General features: G+C 38.4%; 5 protein-coding genes across 5 annotated transcripts; 2 read left to right on the plus strand and 3 right to left on the minus strand.

The window, feature by feature from the left end:
- Positions 1-3,193: 3,193 nt before the first annotated feature.
- Positions 3,194-4,917, minus strand: Rnmt (RNA guanine-7 methyltransferase). Its single transcript, XM_020954779.2, has 2 exons — positions 3,582-4,917; positions 3,194-3,525 (listed from the first exon to the last, which is right to left on the minus strand). Exons 1-2 carry the CDS (start codon positions 4,792-4,794, stop codon positions 3,443-3,445), a joined length of 1,296 nt encoding a protein of 431 aa, XP_020810438.2. The 5' UTR covers positions 4,795-4,917; the 3' UTR covers positions 3,194-3,442.
- A 74-nt stretch (positions 4,918-4,991) lies between these two features.
- THG (tRNA-histidine guanylyltransferase) lies at positions 4,992-6,840 on the plus strand. Its single transcript, XM_020954780.2, has 2 exons — positions 4,992-5,350; positions 5,408-6,840. Exons 1-2 carry the CDS (start codon positions 5,122-5,124, stop codon positions 6,118-6,120), a joined length of 942 nt encoding a protein of 313 aa, XP_020810439.2. The 5' UTR covers positions 4,992-5,121; the 3' UTR covers positions 6,121-6,840.
- Positions 6,125-6,751, minus strand: NC2beta (negative cofactor 2beta). The gene has a single exon (XM_020954784.2). The coding sequence runs from the start codon at positions 6,749-6,751 to the stop codon at positions 6,200-6,202; it is 552 nt and encodes a 183-aa protein (XP_020810443.1). The 3' UTR covers positions 6,125-6,199.
- On the plus strand, positions 6,616-7,729 carry Ankrd49 (ankyrin repeat domain-containing protein 49). Its single transcript, XM_020954781.2, has 2 exons — positions 6,616-7,088; positions 7,160-7,729. The coding sequence occupies exons 1-2, from the start codon at positions 6,953-6,955 to the stop codon at positions 7,669-7,671; spliced, it is 648 nt and encodes a 215-aa protein (XP_020810440.1). The 5' UTR covers positions 6,616-6,952; the 3' UTR covers positions 7,672-7,729.
- On the minus strand, positions 7,718-8,594 carry DCTN5-p25 (Dynactin 5, p25 subunit). Its single transcript, XM_020954783.2, has 3 exons — positions 8,436-8,594; positions 8,041-8,340; positions 7,718-7,980 (listed from the first exon to the last, which is right to left on the minus strand). Exons 1-3 carry the CDS (start codon positions 8,481-8,483, stop codon positions 7,759-7,761), a joined length of 570 nt encoding a protein of 189 aa, XP_020810442.1. The 5' UTR covers positions 8,484-8,594; the 3' UTR covers positions 7,718-7,758.
- Positions 8,595-18,240: the final 9,646 nt, after the last annotated feature.

Here is an 18,240-nt window from a genome sequence, read left to right on the forward strand (position 1 = left end):
CCTTGGGCACATACATTCATATGTACATATCTACATTTGTATGCACAAATATGTATGGAACGCTTTTTTACCCTTTTCTTCTCATTTCTTTTACCTTCTTTTCGGCTTTGTGTTAAATTGTTGCGTTAACCAAGCCAACCCCGCTCCAGGGACAATCCTTGTAAAAAGTTTAGCATAGCAGAAGGCCCCCACAGACACGGACACAGATACAGATACAGACACAGGCACACAGAGGCGGACTCTCGGCACCAGGACCGTCGTCGTATGCCTGGCATGCGTTTTTCACATTGTTTCATGCGGTTGAATAAACACACACCGCACACACACACACACACACACAACCATATTCAGGGGCACGCATACATACAAATACATGCATTTTATGATCTACAGAGAAAGGATGTGAAAGAGACAGAGAGAGGAAGAGCAAGAAAGAGAGACAGGCACTTATTCGCTCGCTTGCCTCGACAGGCTTACAAAACAAACATTGCGGCATGTTTTCGGTTGGTACACACTGCGTATACGTACTGTAAGGCCGCACATTTCCTACCTGCGTTTTGTCAGTGCCCAGCATCAACACCTGCACGCACACAGTGACACAAGTCCTTCCACACGGACACATTGCAGTCACGTATGCACATTACTCAACTCAACCTGTCCCGGGCATTTTCCCCTTAACCCTTGCGCTGGATGGATCTTTTTTATTATTTTTTAATGTCTCCCCGTTCGCCAAATATTATTTTCACATCGAAGCGGCTTTTTCAGGCATATCAATTATTCGGATTAAAAAATAAAAGCCTTTGGTACAAAAAATATGAAGAAAATACACCAATATGATCGACTGTGAAATACCCAGTACGCAGATACAGTCCTTAATTTCTACAGTCTTGAGTGCCAGAGATCTATCTCCGAAAATCTTTAAAACAAGAAAGAAAGCTATTTGTTTATGCTATAGCTTTGGCGTTTTAGTTTGATGTAAAAATTCATGAGCTATTAATTAAGACTACTGAAAGATTTAGTTAATAAATTATACATATTTTCCTTATTTCTACAAATAGTCATTATAAATCGTATCTTCCGATATATATAAAATTAATACAGTTATTATATTATATTTTAAGAAAAGTTCAAATTAGTTTAAAATTTGTGTTTAAAAAATGTTGTAACTATTTTTCTTCAAATTCTTCTATATATATTCTCCAACGGCAGATCTATGATAAAGATATAATACTCTATTTTGACAAGTTCTTAAAGTTGATTTTTAAACCGTGCTAAAAATAATTTTAAGTCGAGTTTTACTTAATGAAATATTAAAGAGAAAAATCGGCAAGGCTATAATAAAACAACAAGAGATTTCAATTTTCACTTTAATTTCTTTATTTATTTACCGATCGTTTTTACTACAGCTAAATGATATTGTTATCCAATCTGGCAAGATGCGATCTATATAATATCGTAACTGAATAGAAGAATATTTAAAAAGTTTCATTTAATTAGTAACTTCCACATTTATCATTTCATTGTTTTATTTTTAAATTTTAGGAACATATTCTCCCATTTGCTATCTATATATGTATATTCGTGGCTGTCTGGTAAATCAAAGATCAATTAAAAAGTAATTTATTCACCTACAAAAGACACCCAGATAATGTGTTGAGATATGTGTTTCCTACTTACCACGCCTTACAACAAAAGATACAAGATACAAAATACATTTCACACATTTGCTTAAACTGGGAGTATGTTTCAGTATTTAAATTGCAGTAGCGTGAATACTTAAAATGTTAATTTGCCTCTAGGTGGGGGTGTTAAATGACCATTTCCCAATATTTGGGTTAAAAGTGAACTAATTTACATAGACCGCATGGTACAATGCGCAGGCGGCCGCACAGAGAAGGTAACAAAAAGATTCATTAGGGCCAATCAGTGCAAAGCGAGTCGTGGCGAAGGACATGCGGAGAGGACCTGGCCAAAAGCGGTGGCCTGGTAGTTGAAAGAGAGGCAGTGAGAGAGAGAGAGAACGCAGGCAGGCAGGCAGGTTGGGGTTTATACAGGACAAACCGTGTGTGTAAACGTAAACAGCTCGTGCAGCCGTAGCCCTGGCTCCGTTGTTTGCCTTATAAATACGCACGCTCTACTTTAAACAAAGCGGACCCACCCAACCGTCCACCTATCCGACCGCCCGACAATCCAGGATACCTACCCGTCCGCCCACACACGTACACGTGCCTGCCTCTCTTATTGTAAACAATTTTGTGTGCGTCAGTATGTGCAAAACAAATTTAAACTTTACACCCAAAGTTGATTTTTATGAGCAAAACTTTAAATAATGAAATTATCTGACAAGAACTTGGGGAAAGTGGCCAGAGAGTCTCAAGGAAAAGGCTGCCAAAGAGCGAGGGAATTGGAAATGGTTGGGGTTGGTAGGAGAATGGGAATGAGGTTGGTGCTTTGGGTTGGGGATGGAGAACCGATAATGAAAGGGAGAACCAACTGATTGCCGCAATATAAAAGTTTGCATTCGGCTCGAAAGCAATCAATGGCGTAATTTATGCCAGCTCCCTCCTGACAATCGACGAACCAGGCACCAATCCACCTGAACCGGGCCACCACCCCTACGCGGGTTCCATTATCAAATATTTATTTACACTTGAGCTACAATAATTCATTGATGCATCGAACGCCTGGCACGACACGCTTTCGCTGGGGACTGTATGGGGTCGCTCGCTTTGGGCCAGGCCAGAACCGAACTGAACGCTGGGAAACAGGTTAGGTCGCTGCCAAGCACGACCCGGCAACGTAAACGTCAGGACTAACCTTTGCCCGATGTCCTTCAAAGGCGCCGTCGCTGTGAAAGCAACAGCTGTGCGCTCTCTCCATTGCCGCGATTCAGCCCCCGATATGTGTTTAGCTTTCTTCGATATATCCTTTCCAGTTTCGAACACGGCTCTCACAAGGAATGTCGAAAGCTTTCTTATCAAAGCTTCCCCGAAAGATGCTTGAGCGAGGGTACTTCCCAGTTTTCGGAAAATGTTGGGGTTTCCCCAAAATTATGTGATTAACCCGCCAATCCCCGAAGTTTTGAAAATTTCGTTAAGTTGTTTCAAACTAGACAACCCTAAGGTAGAGTTCAATAGCATATTTCAAATAATTTTTCTTTTCCATTCTTCCAATCCTAAATAAAACAAGTTAATTCGAGTATATAATATTGAACAAATATATTACCGCAAATTTACATTTTGAACACATTGTAAAAAAATGAATTGCAAAAGCTTTTAAAATCCCTATTATTGTTAAGTTGTATCTTACAAACTAAATTGTATAACATGCAATCTATTGGCCTTAGGAATACAATCATCTGTTCATCCTTTCGAGTTTAAATCTCTTAAATAGTGGTGCAAAGGTGTAAAAGAAAAACTAAAATTTTGGCATAGATCACTATTCAGTCGTCGAACTCAAACAACGGTTTACCATTGGTATCCCAGGTGTTTTTACATTTCTTGAAGGCACAAACCAAATAAAGAGCTAAAATAAATCACTCATTAAGAAGGGAAATAAGAATATAATTGTTAACGACTTACTTGTAGCTTCCCATTCTGATTTGGAGAGTGTTCCCAATGGACGGCCACGCTGGGACCCCTGAAAGTTGCGCACATGGGCAAATTGTTCGTCATCGGCACAACGCTGGGCTTGAACCGTCTCTAAGCCAGACATCCGCTGCAGTAGTTGTCGACCATGGGGCAGAGTCTCCTTATAATAATCCGCGAAAGTTGAGCGCCGCAACAGCTGCAAGCCGTACTTCCTGCCCAACTTGACCAGAGTGGGGAAATGCACCAGAAACTCGGGACAATCGACGACACCCTCCAGGTGAAACTGATACTTTGCTCCAAATATGGGAAGGGGATCTGTTGCGCAGTCAAACTCAATGTTGTACACATCGTTGCCAAAGCCACGGGCATCAGGGCCGGCTGCCTTCAACCGACGAATGATCTCATAGGCATCCGGAATGGTGGCTATGAAGTAGCCGCCCGGCTTGAGGCACTCGGCCGCATTGCGCATCATGCAATCCGCCTGGGCTAGTGACTCGAAGCAGTAATGGAAGGCGAACTGACAGGACACAAGATTTAGATGCAGCGAGGGATCCTTGTAGCGTTCGCGGAGTCGCACCAAGGTAGAGTCACAGGCAAAGAACTCGGCCGTAAACTTGTTGGCGAACTTGGACTTTTCAGCGCGGTGCAGGATGTCCTGGTAACGTCGCTGGCACTGCTCCACGGACACCTCGGCGATATCAGTGCAGATGAGATGCGAAATGGCGGCCTTCTCCCACTTAAGGAGATCTCCGCCCTTCCCGCAGCACATGTCCAGCACCCTGAGAGCGTCGCCCACTCGCATCTGCTGCTTCAGCTGCGACATGTACTCGTTGATCAGCTGGCTCTTGATCCAGTTGTTGAAGTTCCGCATGAAGAATATCTTCGACTTCTGTCGGTCCTTGCGTCCAGCTTCCTTTAACTCGTTGTAGTGGTTGGCCACCACATGTGTGTTGGCCGCTCCACCCGCGGCTCCGTCCTCCTCTTCCGTTTCGATTTTAGCCGCGACGCCACCGTCATCCGTGCTGCGAGCTTTTTTGGCGGCCGGCTCCTCGTCCAACTCCTGGCCGGGATCGTCTGTGGATGGCTTCGGGGCGGGCGGTAATGAGGTATCTGCACTTTCACTCTCATCGTCCGACAGGCTGACCTCCTTGTGCGTCCTTGCGAATTGCTCGTCTGCAACATTTTGTTCGTAATTAAGGCTCATAATTCGCTAAATATTTAATTCCGGTGATGTGAAACGAGGCCTAGTGGGGTTATCGGTCTATCGCAGTTATCGGATTAGCTAGTGAAGGGACTTTGCAAGTTCCAAATAATTATAAAGAACTAAAAGCTAATTCATTTTGCAAACTATTTGATTTAAAGTTTTCAAAAATATATAGAAAAAACAAAATATTGCAAAATATAGACTTCAGAAGGCAAAGTCCCCTAACATAAAACATAATATAAATGTCCATCACTATCGATATTTAACAAATCAGCTGTTTACTCATCTCATGCGGTGGCAAAGAAAGCTTCAAGATTTGAAGTTCAAATGCGTTTGATTGGATTTCTGAGTAAATTTGGCGCAATATTGAATCGTAGCTCTGCTGAGAGACATCTAATCAAAAGAAGCATGGCCTGTAGCAGATTTGAGTACGTAAAAACCTACGAACAGGACGACAGTATACTGCCAAACGTGTGGATAGTAATTCGCATCGATGGCAAGAAGTTTCACAAGTTCTCCAAAACACACGACTTTGAGAAGCCGAACGACGAGAATGGTAAGAATACCTTCTAAATAGATAACAACAATGTAATTCTACATCTCTCTATTGCAGCTTTAAATGTAATGAACGCAGCCGCTACGGCGGTGATGGGAGAGTTCCGGGATATTGTCCTGGCCTATGGGCAGAGCGATGAATACTCGTTTGTATTTCGAAAGGAGACAGCTGCTTTTAAACGACGTTCTGCCAAGCTGCTTACCTACGTCACCAGCCTCTTCTCCACGAGCTACGTGATGCAGTGGTCCAACTGGATGAATCAGCCTCTCGCCTACGCCCCCTGCTTCGACGGGCGGGTGGTCCTATATCCGTCCGACGAGAATCTAAGGGACTATCTAAGTTGGCGGCAGGCGGATGTGCATGTGAACAATCTCTATAATACGGCCTTTTGGAAGCTGGTCCTGGAGAAGGGTCTGACGAATCAAGAGGCAGAGGCAAAATTGCGAGGCACTTTCTCCGCGGACAAAAATGAGCTGCTCTTCCAGGAGTTTGGCATTAACTACAATAATCTGCCGGCCATGTACCGAAAGGGAACGATTCTGCTGAGAAAACGCGTCACTGTAAATGAAAAGGCGAGGCAGGCCATTGTGCCCTTGCACGAGGATCTGATTTCTTCACAGTTCTGGAAAGAGCACACCGAAATTTTGGGCAAATATGTGCCAGGAACCTACAATTCGTCCCAGCCCCTGCACAGATTGGTGCACCTACAAATAGATGATAAGATGGCGGAGGTCAAGAAGCTATCGGAGAGTGTAGAAGAGAGTTGTTAGTACCTTAGTTGATAGTACTTATGGCAATATATTTTGTAAGCTTAAAGTTACACATTAGGTGTATTGAAGAAATCATTTACTAGTAGTCGTCGTCGTCCTCGTCCTCATCATCTTCGCTGGGCTTGCTGGCGATGGAGCCATCGGCCTGCGGCTGCCGCTGCACCATGGCAGCAGCCTGCATGCTCACCCACTGTTGTTGCTCTTCGCGCGCCTGTTCCTCGCGTGCCTTGGCGAACAGTTCTTGTTGCTGGCGCAGCAGCTCCTCCTCCGGAATGCCCAGATTCTCCAAACGTGTGCTCTGTCGTCGCCGCTTGGCTGCTACCTCTTTGCAATCGTGAAGAACGGCCTCCGCCTCCTGCTTGTAGTCGTGGAATCCCAACCGCTCCAGCGCCTCCAGGACGTGCTCTGCATTGATTGTCTTTTTGTTGCGCATATTGCACACCTCGTTGGCCTCGGAGCTGATAAGGTGGATGAACTCGGAGCAGCAGTTCAGGATCAGCTCGCGACTCTCGTTGGCCACCCGTACCGTGGGCACCAGCTCCTTGATTATTTTGTTGATGCTGGCGCGCGGAAGGGTCAGCTCGTCGTCCTCGGCGCTGGGCGGCAGCAGTTCCTCCTGCGGATTCGACATGGTGGCGGCGTAAAAGTAAACAAAAACAAATACAGAGCTGGAGGTTTGTTTTTTTTTTTCGCTCGGCTGTCTTCGGTTTGCTTCAGTGTGGCCGTAGCAACATACTATTTCTTGTTTCGAGGTATTGTTTCCTTTATCGTCTGCGGTCCCACTGGCAAACAGAAAACAAGTTTTTATTTTGATCTTAAAAAATTCTTAATAATGGGCGACTATGACTCTGATGATGAGAAATCACAGGTGGAGAAGCTGCGGTACGCCAAGGTGCCTCGCGGAATGTTCGTCAGCGGCTGGGACGACGATGCCGACGAATTAATTGAGGAGGACAAGAATCCGCAGTGTAAGAAACTAGTCTTGATTCGTCGGTGTTTTCTTTAAAACTATGTTTTTTGCACCTTATCTATCTTCCAGCTAGCATCGAGCGCATGATCCTGTGGGCCGTCAGCGAGAATCGGCTAAGCGAGGTGCGTGAGATTCTTCGTTTGGATGCGGACACTGTTAATGCCCGGGACAACGATGGATACACGCCGCTGCACCGTGCTGCCTACAACAATTTCGTGGATATGGCAAAGCTCCTGCTGCAGTACCGAGCCAATCCCAATGCTCGCACGGAACTGGGCTGGACTCCCCTCCATTCCGCCTGCAAGTGGAACAACGCGGACTGTGCCCACTTGCTGCTACAGTTCGGTGCCGATGTGAATGCCGAGTCGGATGGGCAACAGACGCCGCTGCACATAACTGCCACCGTTTCGAATTGCCGTAACACCGCTACCGTACTGCTGCTGGACCGGAATGTGAAGGCCCGCAAGGAGAACAACTCGGAGGAGCTGGCCTCGGTCATAGCACGTCGCACAGGTATGAGCTTTCCCATCTTTGAGTGCGGCGAAGAGGCGTATGACTGTGACACGGGACTGATAGAATAACTGAAACAGCCATAAATGTGCATACTTATAGAATATAAACCTTTGATTATTTTATAAATAAGGTTTAATTTATTAATAATTAGTTAATCAGCTGGCTGCTGCCGGCGTGCGCACAAAATGCTCGTAGAAAGACTTTGTGTAGTTGACCATCTCATCCTGCATGGCGGCGGGCACAAAGTACGGATTTCCCTGGGCGCCCTCGATGGTTCCCTTGACCGTGTAACGCATGTAACTGGCCACAGTCGTCTCTGGGGGTAGCACAGCGCCGTCCTCAATCACACAGCAGTCTTTCAGTATGCACCGACGGCCCTGGAAGTGAAAGTTCCTTGTTATTTCCTGAGATTTAAACTGGGATGTCGAAAAACTTACAATAATGGCATTCTTCCCAATGTACACACAGGATCCTATGGAGGCTGCTGAGACGACAGCGCCCTCGCCGATAAAGACATGGTCGCCAATGTGCATCGGAAAGAAGGCTATGCCCTTGCTGAATTGTTTGTACGGAGGACGGATTACAGAGTCCTTGCCAATTACACAGTATCTACCGGCCCGCACGTTAGCCAGATCTCCGCGAATTATAGCGCCGCTCTGGACGATCACCTTGCCATTAAGCACAATATTCTGGGAGCCACATAAAACCGTGTGACGACTCACTTTGTTTCCAGAGGCCTGTAAAAAAGCATAAACAATTTTTGGGCATGATGAGGTCATCCAGTCTTTTGGAGCTTTTAAATTATCAAGGCAATAGTTTCTCCAATACTTACAGTCTCCACATATTCATCTTTACTGTAAAATGTGTCTGGTATTTCCATTGTTAAGCTTTTGTTGGAAATATTAATTTTTTAAAACATCTCCCCAATTGTAAGAAATTATCCAGCTGATTAGTGTGACCACGGCAAAATAGTGTTAAAAGCGCGATATAGTTGTGAGCAGATTTTTCCCTTCACAGCACCTGGTAACACTACAAAAGCGGTGTGGAACGTTAAAAAATGGAACACGGAAAAGTTTTTATTTTTGTATTTGATTAGTTAAAAAGAATTTTATACCAAATAAGAATGTTCCTACATGAAAAGAATTTAAGTTACGACAGAATTAACCAACACAGGTACTTTAATTATTCAGTGAAAATAATCATGCAAAACATACTAGAAAATTAAATGGCAGCGCATTTGATATTTATCAACACTGACAAATAAATCGATTGTTATCGCTTATTGACTGGTAGCCGCGAAATTTAAATTCAAATTTCTCGTCAAGTTCGTCGCATTTAAGAAACACATTAAATATCCATGGGCAAAAGCAAATAAGGTTTTAACTAATTTCCTTCATTAATTAGTTGCACGCGAGCTCTGACTAATTACAATTAACCATCTTCGCGGGTGCATGAAAAGCGCAGGTGTTTACTGATGGAATGACCCTGAACTTTGCACTATACGTATGCAAGTATGTAACAATCACGATGCAGATTAGACAGATGCCGCTTCACAGATTTGCTAGGAAAATAATGTGCAGAACTTGGCTCACAACTAATGCGGCAAAAGCGCAGCCAAACTCAACCCCCAACCATAGGCGCAGTGGGTAACCTTCCAAAAACTTCAACTTCCCGCTGTCCGGCGCGCTTCGACGATGTTCCAATTAATGCTCTTTAATAATCGCAACCCAGCCCCGCGGCTAACCTTCAAGGTGCACGCTCGAATGCTCTCACGAGGCGTCGGTAACTCTACTAAATTATAGCATTGTAGTAGAATTTGAATTTGTTTTGCTGCTTGCCCATTTGTATTTTGATACTCATGCTTATATAGGCATTTCAAAAGATATGGAAATTTTGTGGTATATATTTCGATATTATGATCAAGAACTTTAAATTTCCCGTGTGTTACCTTCGTATTTGATCTTTGTCATTAATATTTCTCTTTGCCCATTAAATTCTAACAATTGTGCCAGTTTATTGGCTGCTTTGAAGAATCCGCCAAGAGAGAAAAAAAAATAATCATTTGACCTTCGCTATGAAAAATCTATTAATTTGTTATTGTTTGCACTTTTGAACTAAAGGTTAATAAACTTGAACTTGAATAATGTTTGGAAATTAATTGAGTTGTGCACACAAACCACTCTCAAATGACTTGATCAAACAATTTATTCGAATTTGTTTAATTTTCGTTCTTTAATTATGTTTATTATTGTTCAGTGTTTTATTTACTTTTTTCTTAAAGGGGTGCTAAATGTGAAAAGTTGATTTTGTAGTTGGAAGAAGTTAAGAAAGTAATTAAATGTGTTTTTTGAAAGAATTTTAAGAAATAAGATTATCTGAAAAGTTGTTGATTTAATGTTGTTGTTACAAATCTACATTTTTTAATGTATAAAGAATGATTAAGATGGCAGGCCTCTTAACAAGATTTCACTTAATATTTTAATGACAATAATTTCCCTTTCATTTTCCCTTTAAAATGATTTTAGAATATATTCTTTTTTAATTATTATCTAAATAATAATTCCTTTGTTTTAGCCCTGAATATACCTTCTTAAAAATATTTGATATTGTTTTAAATACGAATACTTCTTTTTATTTTTTTCTTGGTCATGTAAATTCATTTTCCCCCACCAAAATATACAAGGTCATAAAATTCTTGAATCCAAAGAATGTGTGGCCAAGTGCCTGCCTTGCAATAAAACAACACCGTTCGATACAACTCTTCTGCCACAATTTGACCTTGATGGGGAGAGACGGGGCCCCGGGCCATGTAAATATTTACAATAGCCAACTCATCCAGGGCCTTGATAAATGGTTGTTCGTGGCGGCCGCTTTGGAAACTCATCATTAAATGGCCAGGTCAGGCAATCAAGATCAAGAAACATAAATGTTGAATATCCGCCACGACCCTTCCTCCATCGAACTTGATCTTGATGCGTGTTCGTTGATGCTTTATGGCTTCAACACATATTTAATAAATGGAAATGGAAATTGAATTAAAACTGAAACAATGCCAGTGCTATCCAGTTCCAGTCCGAGTCATGTCATGTTTAATTGAATAATTGCTAATAGTTTACATATACTATCGTAACTATATATGTATATTAATATGGCCAAGAACAGCAATGTTATAATAATGCAACAATGAAGGAGAAACGACAAATGAAATTAATTGCCATAACTAAAGTTGAGAAAATTATTTAACCCGCTTTATTGTGTTCAGGGTGAGGCGTGGAAAGAGAAGGTTGCATCTTAATTTCACTTTTTATGTCGCTCAACCGAAGCAAGTTTTTTGCTCAAGTCTTTTGTTTTAATCGATCAAATGTATCTGATAAATACATGTTTATTTCTATGTTTGAATGTATTTACTGATGATTTGAGTGACAGAACAAAGGTGACTTACAAATAAGGGGGCCATGGCACACGATGCATCGTTCTCGGAATCTGAGTATTATTCGAATGACTAAAGGATACTTTACTTTTAGTAAAATCACTTGTTTAGAAATAAAAGATATTTACAAGTGGAAAAATATTAAGAAATATATTAAGAAAAATATTAAGCTATTGTTGGATTTTACTATACAGTCAATGAATGAACATTACAAAAGTTGTAGTTCGATAATTATGAAAAGATATTTTATACATTTAACGTCTAAGCCAAATAAAGAACTTATTTCACTTTAAAATAATATTTTTTCTGAGGTATGTGTGAGTATATTTCCTGAGTGAGACGGATAGCGAAAGATTTTATTTATTTATATAACATTAGAAGCGATTTTAAGTATGTTCAATATTATTTACTAAGCTGAACAATTAATAATTATATCATATCCTATCTCCTGCTCTGGTTATGAGTTTGCAGAGTTTCATAAATATATCAAATCTTGAAATCAAATGCATAAATATTATATAATTTTATATTATTATAAATATTACACAATTTAACATAATATTCTTTGGGTAAAACCTAAACTAAGCACTTTAAACGAAGTCCCTAGAATTATGAACTCTGTTTAATATTATGATCTCTCTTCAAAATGCCAAAACTGTTTGAATCTCTACGGTTTTGACTAATTACAGTCATTACAATACAATATGGCGACCAAATGGCTTCCTCATGTCAAGAGACCAGTGCGAAACGAGTAGTCTGTGATTACCTATGGAGTTAGAGCGACTCGCGCACTGTGTGAGCTCAGTTCAAAAGCCGGGTTCAAGTACGAACTAACGATTGTTCGAGACAATGAATGACAGTAGCTGCCCGGCGGTTTGAGCTCCAAGTGCGCCTTGCAAATGCCAAAGAAAAATTGTGGGAAATGTGCAAAATGAATGCGCTTTGGATTTTGCCGAATATTTATAATAATAATTCTATATATTATGCCTACAATGGGCGTGGTACTTTTCGTGGTTTCTATCTCCACTCAAGCAACCTTAGGCCGAAGCTGTGCTAATTAAAACATTAAGTTTGCCCCGAGGCTAAGTTTGCATTAAAAATCGTTTGTTTGTATATTTCTAGCTGTTTTTTCGCCCCATGGTACACGAAAAAAATATATCAAAAACCAGTAGAGGGTTAGCTGTCAAAATCAGAGAGAAACAAGAAAGGAAGCTAACTTCGGCACGCCGAAGTTTATATACCCTTGCAGATAGAAATTCTAAGGCTAGGAATCCATACCATTTAAATTATATATATTTGTGTTAAAAAACAATGAAGTAATACCTGCTTTCATTTCATTCACCTATACATATTATATTTGCAGCTTTTCATTCACAGATTTCCATTTTTCTTCTACATCAAACAATAGTTTGTATGGCACCTATATGATATAGTCGTCCGATTTTCATGAAATTTGACACAAAATTTTAAGACTAATATAAGACTAAAATAAAATCAAATTTGATGAAAATCTGTTGAAAACTGAAAAAGTTATAATTTTTAATTTTATTAATTTCTCGATCGTTCCTATGGGAGCTATATGATAAGGTAGTCCGATTTTCATAAAATTTTATACAAAATTGTAGAGTACAGTAAAATGGCTATATCTCAAATTTGATCCAGTTCTATTGAAAACTGAAAATGTTAAAATTTTTTTTGTAAAAATTTTCCGATCATTCCTATGGCAGCTATATGATATAGTCGTCCGATCCGGCCCGTTCCGACATATATACGAGTGAGAGTATATAGAAGGCTAACTACAAAGTTTCATTCAGATAGCTTCAAAACTGAGAGACTAGTTTGCGTAGAAACGGACAGACGGACAGACGGACAGACGGACAGACGGACAGACGGACATGGCTAGATCGACTCGGCTGTTGATCCTGATCAAGAATATATATACTTTATATGGTCGGAGGTGCCTCCTTCACTGCGTTGCAAACTTCTGACTGAAATTATAATACCCTGCAAGGGTATAAAAAAAACAACAAACGCACGACAACGGCAGCAAAACTATATCGCTGACAGCAGACACCTACAGTGCGGGATATTTATATATGCGATTTATTTGCAGCAAATCCCCTTTGATGGAGGAGGTAAAAATAAAGAAGTTATAATGCAAAGAACCTTTTAAAATATGCATTTTCCTTTTTATTTGATAGCATATTAATGAATTTGTGAAATAAAATACTCTTATAAGAGATCTATATATGAATACAATTTAAACAAAAATGCAGCTATTGAAATATAGCAAATATTGAATTGCAAGTAATACTACTATTTCAATTCGTGGTAATGGTAACTACTTTGTACTGAGCTTGTTAATATAAGATTAAATTTAAAAGAAATGGGAATTTTACTTCCAATGTATGTTGCTTTAATTTAGAATTTAATTGAACCTAGTGATGCTATGAAATTTTGATAATAAATACAAAAATAAGTATCGAACCCTTCCTAAGTAGAATTAGGTTTAGATTTATTTATTTCTACTGGAAAATAAATAATCTTTCCTTTTTTAAAATCATAGTTTTTAAAGACATTTTGAAAAATACAATTTTAAGAAATAACAGATTCTGATATGTTTTGGAATTTATAAATAACATGATATTTCAACGTTAAATTTGTTATTTATTGATGTCTTTAACTTTACATTCGATATTTTTCAATTTTTAAAAATGCAAACTTAACGATTTATTAAAGATGATATTGATATGTACATTTAAAATTATTTTTTGTGCGATATATATATTAATATATAATTTCGAACTTTTCCATATATAATTTTATAATATTTTTGCAAATTATCCTAAATCCTAAATCAACATTCCGCGCTGTATGTATTTGTCGAAAGCTTATTTGCTTACTGCTCAAGCATTGTTCCTATTTTGATTGCTCTATTGAGCTCCATACTTTTTTCCATACAGGCGCTAATAGGTTTGAACCTGAGTAGATCTACAAGACAAAAAAAATAAAACACAAAAATGCAAAATCAATTTTCAACTTTGTATGCCATGGGCAAGGCTATCGAGACACGAGCTACCGGCCCAAATAGATCTGATCTAATATTTGGCATTATTTATTATGGCTTTGTTGTGACTTAACTTGTTTTCACATCCTTTTAAATTCCGATATTCGATCGGTATCAGTTTCTAAGCCCTTCAACCTACTTAGCAACATCTACATCTGATTAAGCCTCTTGTATCTGTCAGTTGATTGAACTTTTAAGGTTTTCTAACCAACTCTTGGAGACTCAGTGTCAAAACTATTTGGTTTCTAGCTGGGTGGCCCCTGTTGCTCGGTGGCAGATTGACAATGATTGTCAAGTCTTGCTTGGGCTTATTACGGAGCTATCCAACCAAGGTTTTTTTGAAGCGAAGTGTGCCTCGGAAGTTGTTAGTGGGTGGAAGTAATTAAATTCGATTTTTTAGGCATTCGATAACTAACAATGAGTGTGGCGGTCATGGGGGCTTTGTAATTACTTTATTAAGTATCTGTGAACAAGTAGTAGCAAGGACAGAGAGTCAGAATTCAAAACGAAAAAGAAATCGATGTTTCTAAGTAAACATATTAAAGCTAAGCTTCAATAGATTCTAAAAAATGTTACTCATCTTATAATTATCCTTTTTAGACATCCATAAATATGTAAAGAATTAAGCTTGAGACTGTATAAAGAATAAGATGTGTAACACTATATGATTATATTGAGCTTGAGTCTATTTATAAGCCCAAATTTGAACTCAGTTTTAGTTACAGAGATCAGAAACCTATTTCCTTTTTTTATTCTTTCTTTTGACAGCTTGAAAACTTTGCTTATCCATCAAGGTTGGAGAACTGGCACCTAAACGCCAAACATCAACTAAAAACGCTCAACTATAAACTGCCACAATTAGCCTCCAGAATCGCCCATGTTGTGTGCCGTGCCGCCTGTCACATCATCGTCATCGTCATCATCATCGTGCTTGTCAAGAAAACAAGCCACCGAAAAACAAAATAACAAAAGTTATATTAAAAATTAATTAAACAAAAAGTCAAGACAAGACTAATGTGAAAAACAATATAAAACACATTTGGCGCGTGCACTTGACCTTCCTTCTCGTTTGCGACCGGTCGAACCAAAAAAGGGGGAATTCGGGGCTGGCTATGCATGCCACGTAATTCGTTGTTAGCCACTGTTTCTGTTGGAATTTCAGATGTTGAACTTCATGAATTTAATTTGTGCGTAACGTATTTGTGAGGCTGCCTTTATTTTTTTTATAGATTGTCGGTTTCGACATCAAGGCGAGTGAATGAATCGACTGAATTCAATTTCGGAGACTGACAGTCGGCTTACATCGCTTGAAATATACATACATTTGTGCAACTCAATTGCCAGTATGCGTCGTTTTTGTAATTGTAATTGGCATTCAGTGTGATTACTTCCTTATTTGTTTGGAGTTAAATTTGAACATCTCATGATTTGCATGGGAAAATATATTTGATCGTGAGGGGGTTACAATTGTGTTTTTGTTTGGGGTATTTTTAAATAGGTGTGTGTAACTAAAATATCTAGAATTTGTTGACAAAAATATACACTCAATACATGAATAAATGAAAGTTACATTGTTTAGAATATAAACAAACCTAAAGCTTACATCTGGGAAATATTTAGAATTTTTATTTCGATACAGATGGAGCATCTATTCTGTTGTAAATATACCTAAAGAAGAAGTCTAATACATGATATGATATGATCGACAAAAATATTGCAAATATCGTAAAGCTTGCTATATAGAAATTTAATATATTGAAGAAAATAGCATATAATATTAAAATATCGATGTTATCGAAAAATGTCCGAAGAATTTACCTAATTTATTTAAAAGAAATTTAATATATATCATCGAATATATCATCAATATATCAAACAGTATAGTATTTAATGCTAATATATTGATATAATCGAAAATAGTTCAAAGAATTTATTTAATTTCTTTCATTTATTTTACTAACTTCGGGTTTTTAAGGAAAGTTATCTGATTTAATTATGACTTTATCTTTTGCAGAAGTACTAGCCTTTTTAATAAAAAATCTGGCCAAGAATCTTAATATTTCTTGAGGTAAAAACACATAGTCAGATCTGTCCAGATCTAAGCGCCTGGTGATGTAGATCTGGAATTGAATTATAAAATAAAAGGTTTTAAACTGACTACAGTTGCCACAACATAATATCTAAATGGGTAAGAAAACATCGGCTTCCTTTTTCAGGACTAGTTTTTTTTGTTTTAATTAATGATAGTTGGTGGTTTCATTACAATCTCACTTAAATTACCATTTCATTTACAGACAGCAATCTCCCATCACCTAATTTAATGCAATCTCATTGCCCTGAATGGCTGAAAACCGACCTTGAACTTGAGGCAATTGCAAGGTACGAGAGCCGGCAAATCGCTTTTTTCCATTATAATTTTCCATTAGGTTGCCCTTTCCCTTTTTTGTGTTTTTTATCTTTTTAAGGCTGTGCTGCCTGGTGCTTCTGTCGCTGACAGCTGGCAGTTGAGTTATGAATGCTTTTAGTGTGTGGAAGATCGCAGAAACTGAGTCAGTCGAGCAAGTTCGAATAGCAGCAATAAAATCAACTAAATCTGGTCTCGCGTGTTGTGAATTCCTGATACCGGACATGAATTTTTACCTTATTCAAGCGCAAATCCGTAAGATTCTTTGGCCAGGGACCAATGACCGTCCTCGACTACCTGTAGGGCATTCCATCTTTAGACCACCGGACATCCTTAAGTACAAGGTAATGTATATTTTTTCTGTTGACTATGAATTTGGTTTTCCGCTAAAGGGCATTTAAAGTTATTGATTCCAGAGTAGCTGCAGTCGTTGACCGCTGAGGCACGACCTTGTCTGGGGATTTTTCATTAAACTAAATTTGTGGTCACTGGTCCGGAATGTTGATAGAATTATGATTTTCGACTTTTCTGGTTTGAGTCAGGCCCTCAAGGTGTTAGGTTTTGCATATAAATATCGCTAGAACAAAAGACTTAGGCAACGAACTTGGGGTGAGTAAGCAAACTGAACGAATTTACTAAGAGAACAGTTAAGTCAGTAAATATATCTTAGTTTTATTTCACATTTCAATGGATTTTAGTATATAAAATTACTAACTTCTACCTGAAAAAATTCCCTGATTTCTGCAAAAGTACAAAGATATCAATTTTAGTTCGTTAAACATCAATTAAACTTACTGGCTTGTGTGTTTTATGGCTAATTTGGCACATCATAAAAGATTTTATGCGAATTTTAACACAGAGCAACAGAAAAGCATTTAATTTTTTTCGTTTTGCTCAACCGATTTGGCAACTGTCAAGATTTACGAGACGAAATCACAACCTGAATGGATGGACTGGACATAAAGAGAGATCACGGAGGTTAACCTGGTGATTTAACTTGGCGATGGTGCATGGCACGGTAGTCGGTAGTAAAAATTCAATTAGCATATAAAATATTAATTACCAGACGGGTCTCGATGCTAATTCAATTAACATTATCAGCAGTTGTTTAGCTGCTTAATTTTTGCTTAATTTGTATTACTCGAGGGGGTTGTAGAGCAAAATGTTTTTGTTTATTGATAATGTGCTATTGTACAAATTATTTGTAAATTATTTTATTATTTTATTGTACAAATTATTTGTAAATTATTTTATTATTTTATTGTACAAATTATTTGTAAATTATTTTATTATTTCACAAATAATTTTTAAATTATTTAAAGACTTTACAAATAATTTGTTATATTAATTTAGAGAAATAAATAGTGACACAATATATGTTGTAAAAGCTTATTAAATACTTATTAAATTATAAAACTCGGAAAATGTTAATTCGTAATGGATTATTATACAATCGAGGAGAGTTTGGTATCCTAAAGATGTTTAAATTATGGAAAGCATACAGAAATGTACTCGATTTTATAAAAATGTATAAGGATTATATATTTTATACTAAGTTTTATTACTATTAAGCTATACAACTTTTTACAACTAGATGGCATGTAACAGTTTTTTTTTTTAATTTTATCTACTATTTGCTTAGTGAACAAAGCAGCGGATAGTATATAAAACTAAGAAAATCGTGATAACATAAATTACAAACCAGAAAATACACTATTATCTTGTAACTTGACTCC

Source organism: Drosophila serrata, unplaced genomic scaffold, assembly GCF_035046125.1.
Source record: "Drosophila serrata isolate PLE 108 unplaced genomic scaffold, ASM3504612v1 contig_100, whole genome shotgun sequence".
NCBI classification, from domain to species: domain Eukaryota; kingdom Metazoa; phylum Arthropoda; class Insecta; order Diptera; family Drosophilidae; genus Drosophila; species Drosophila serrata.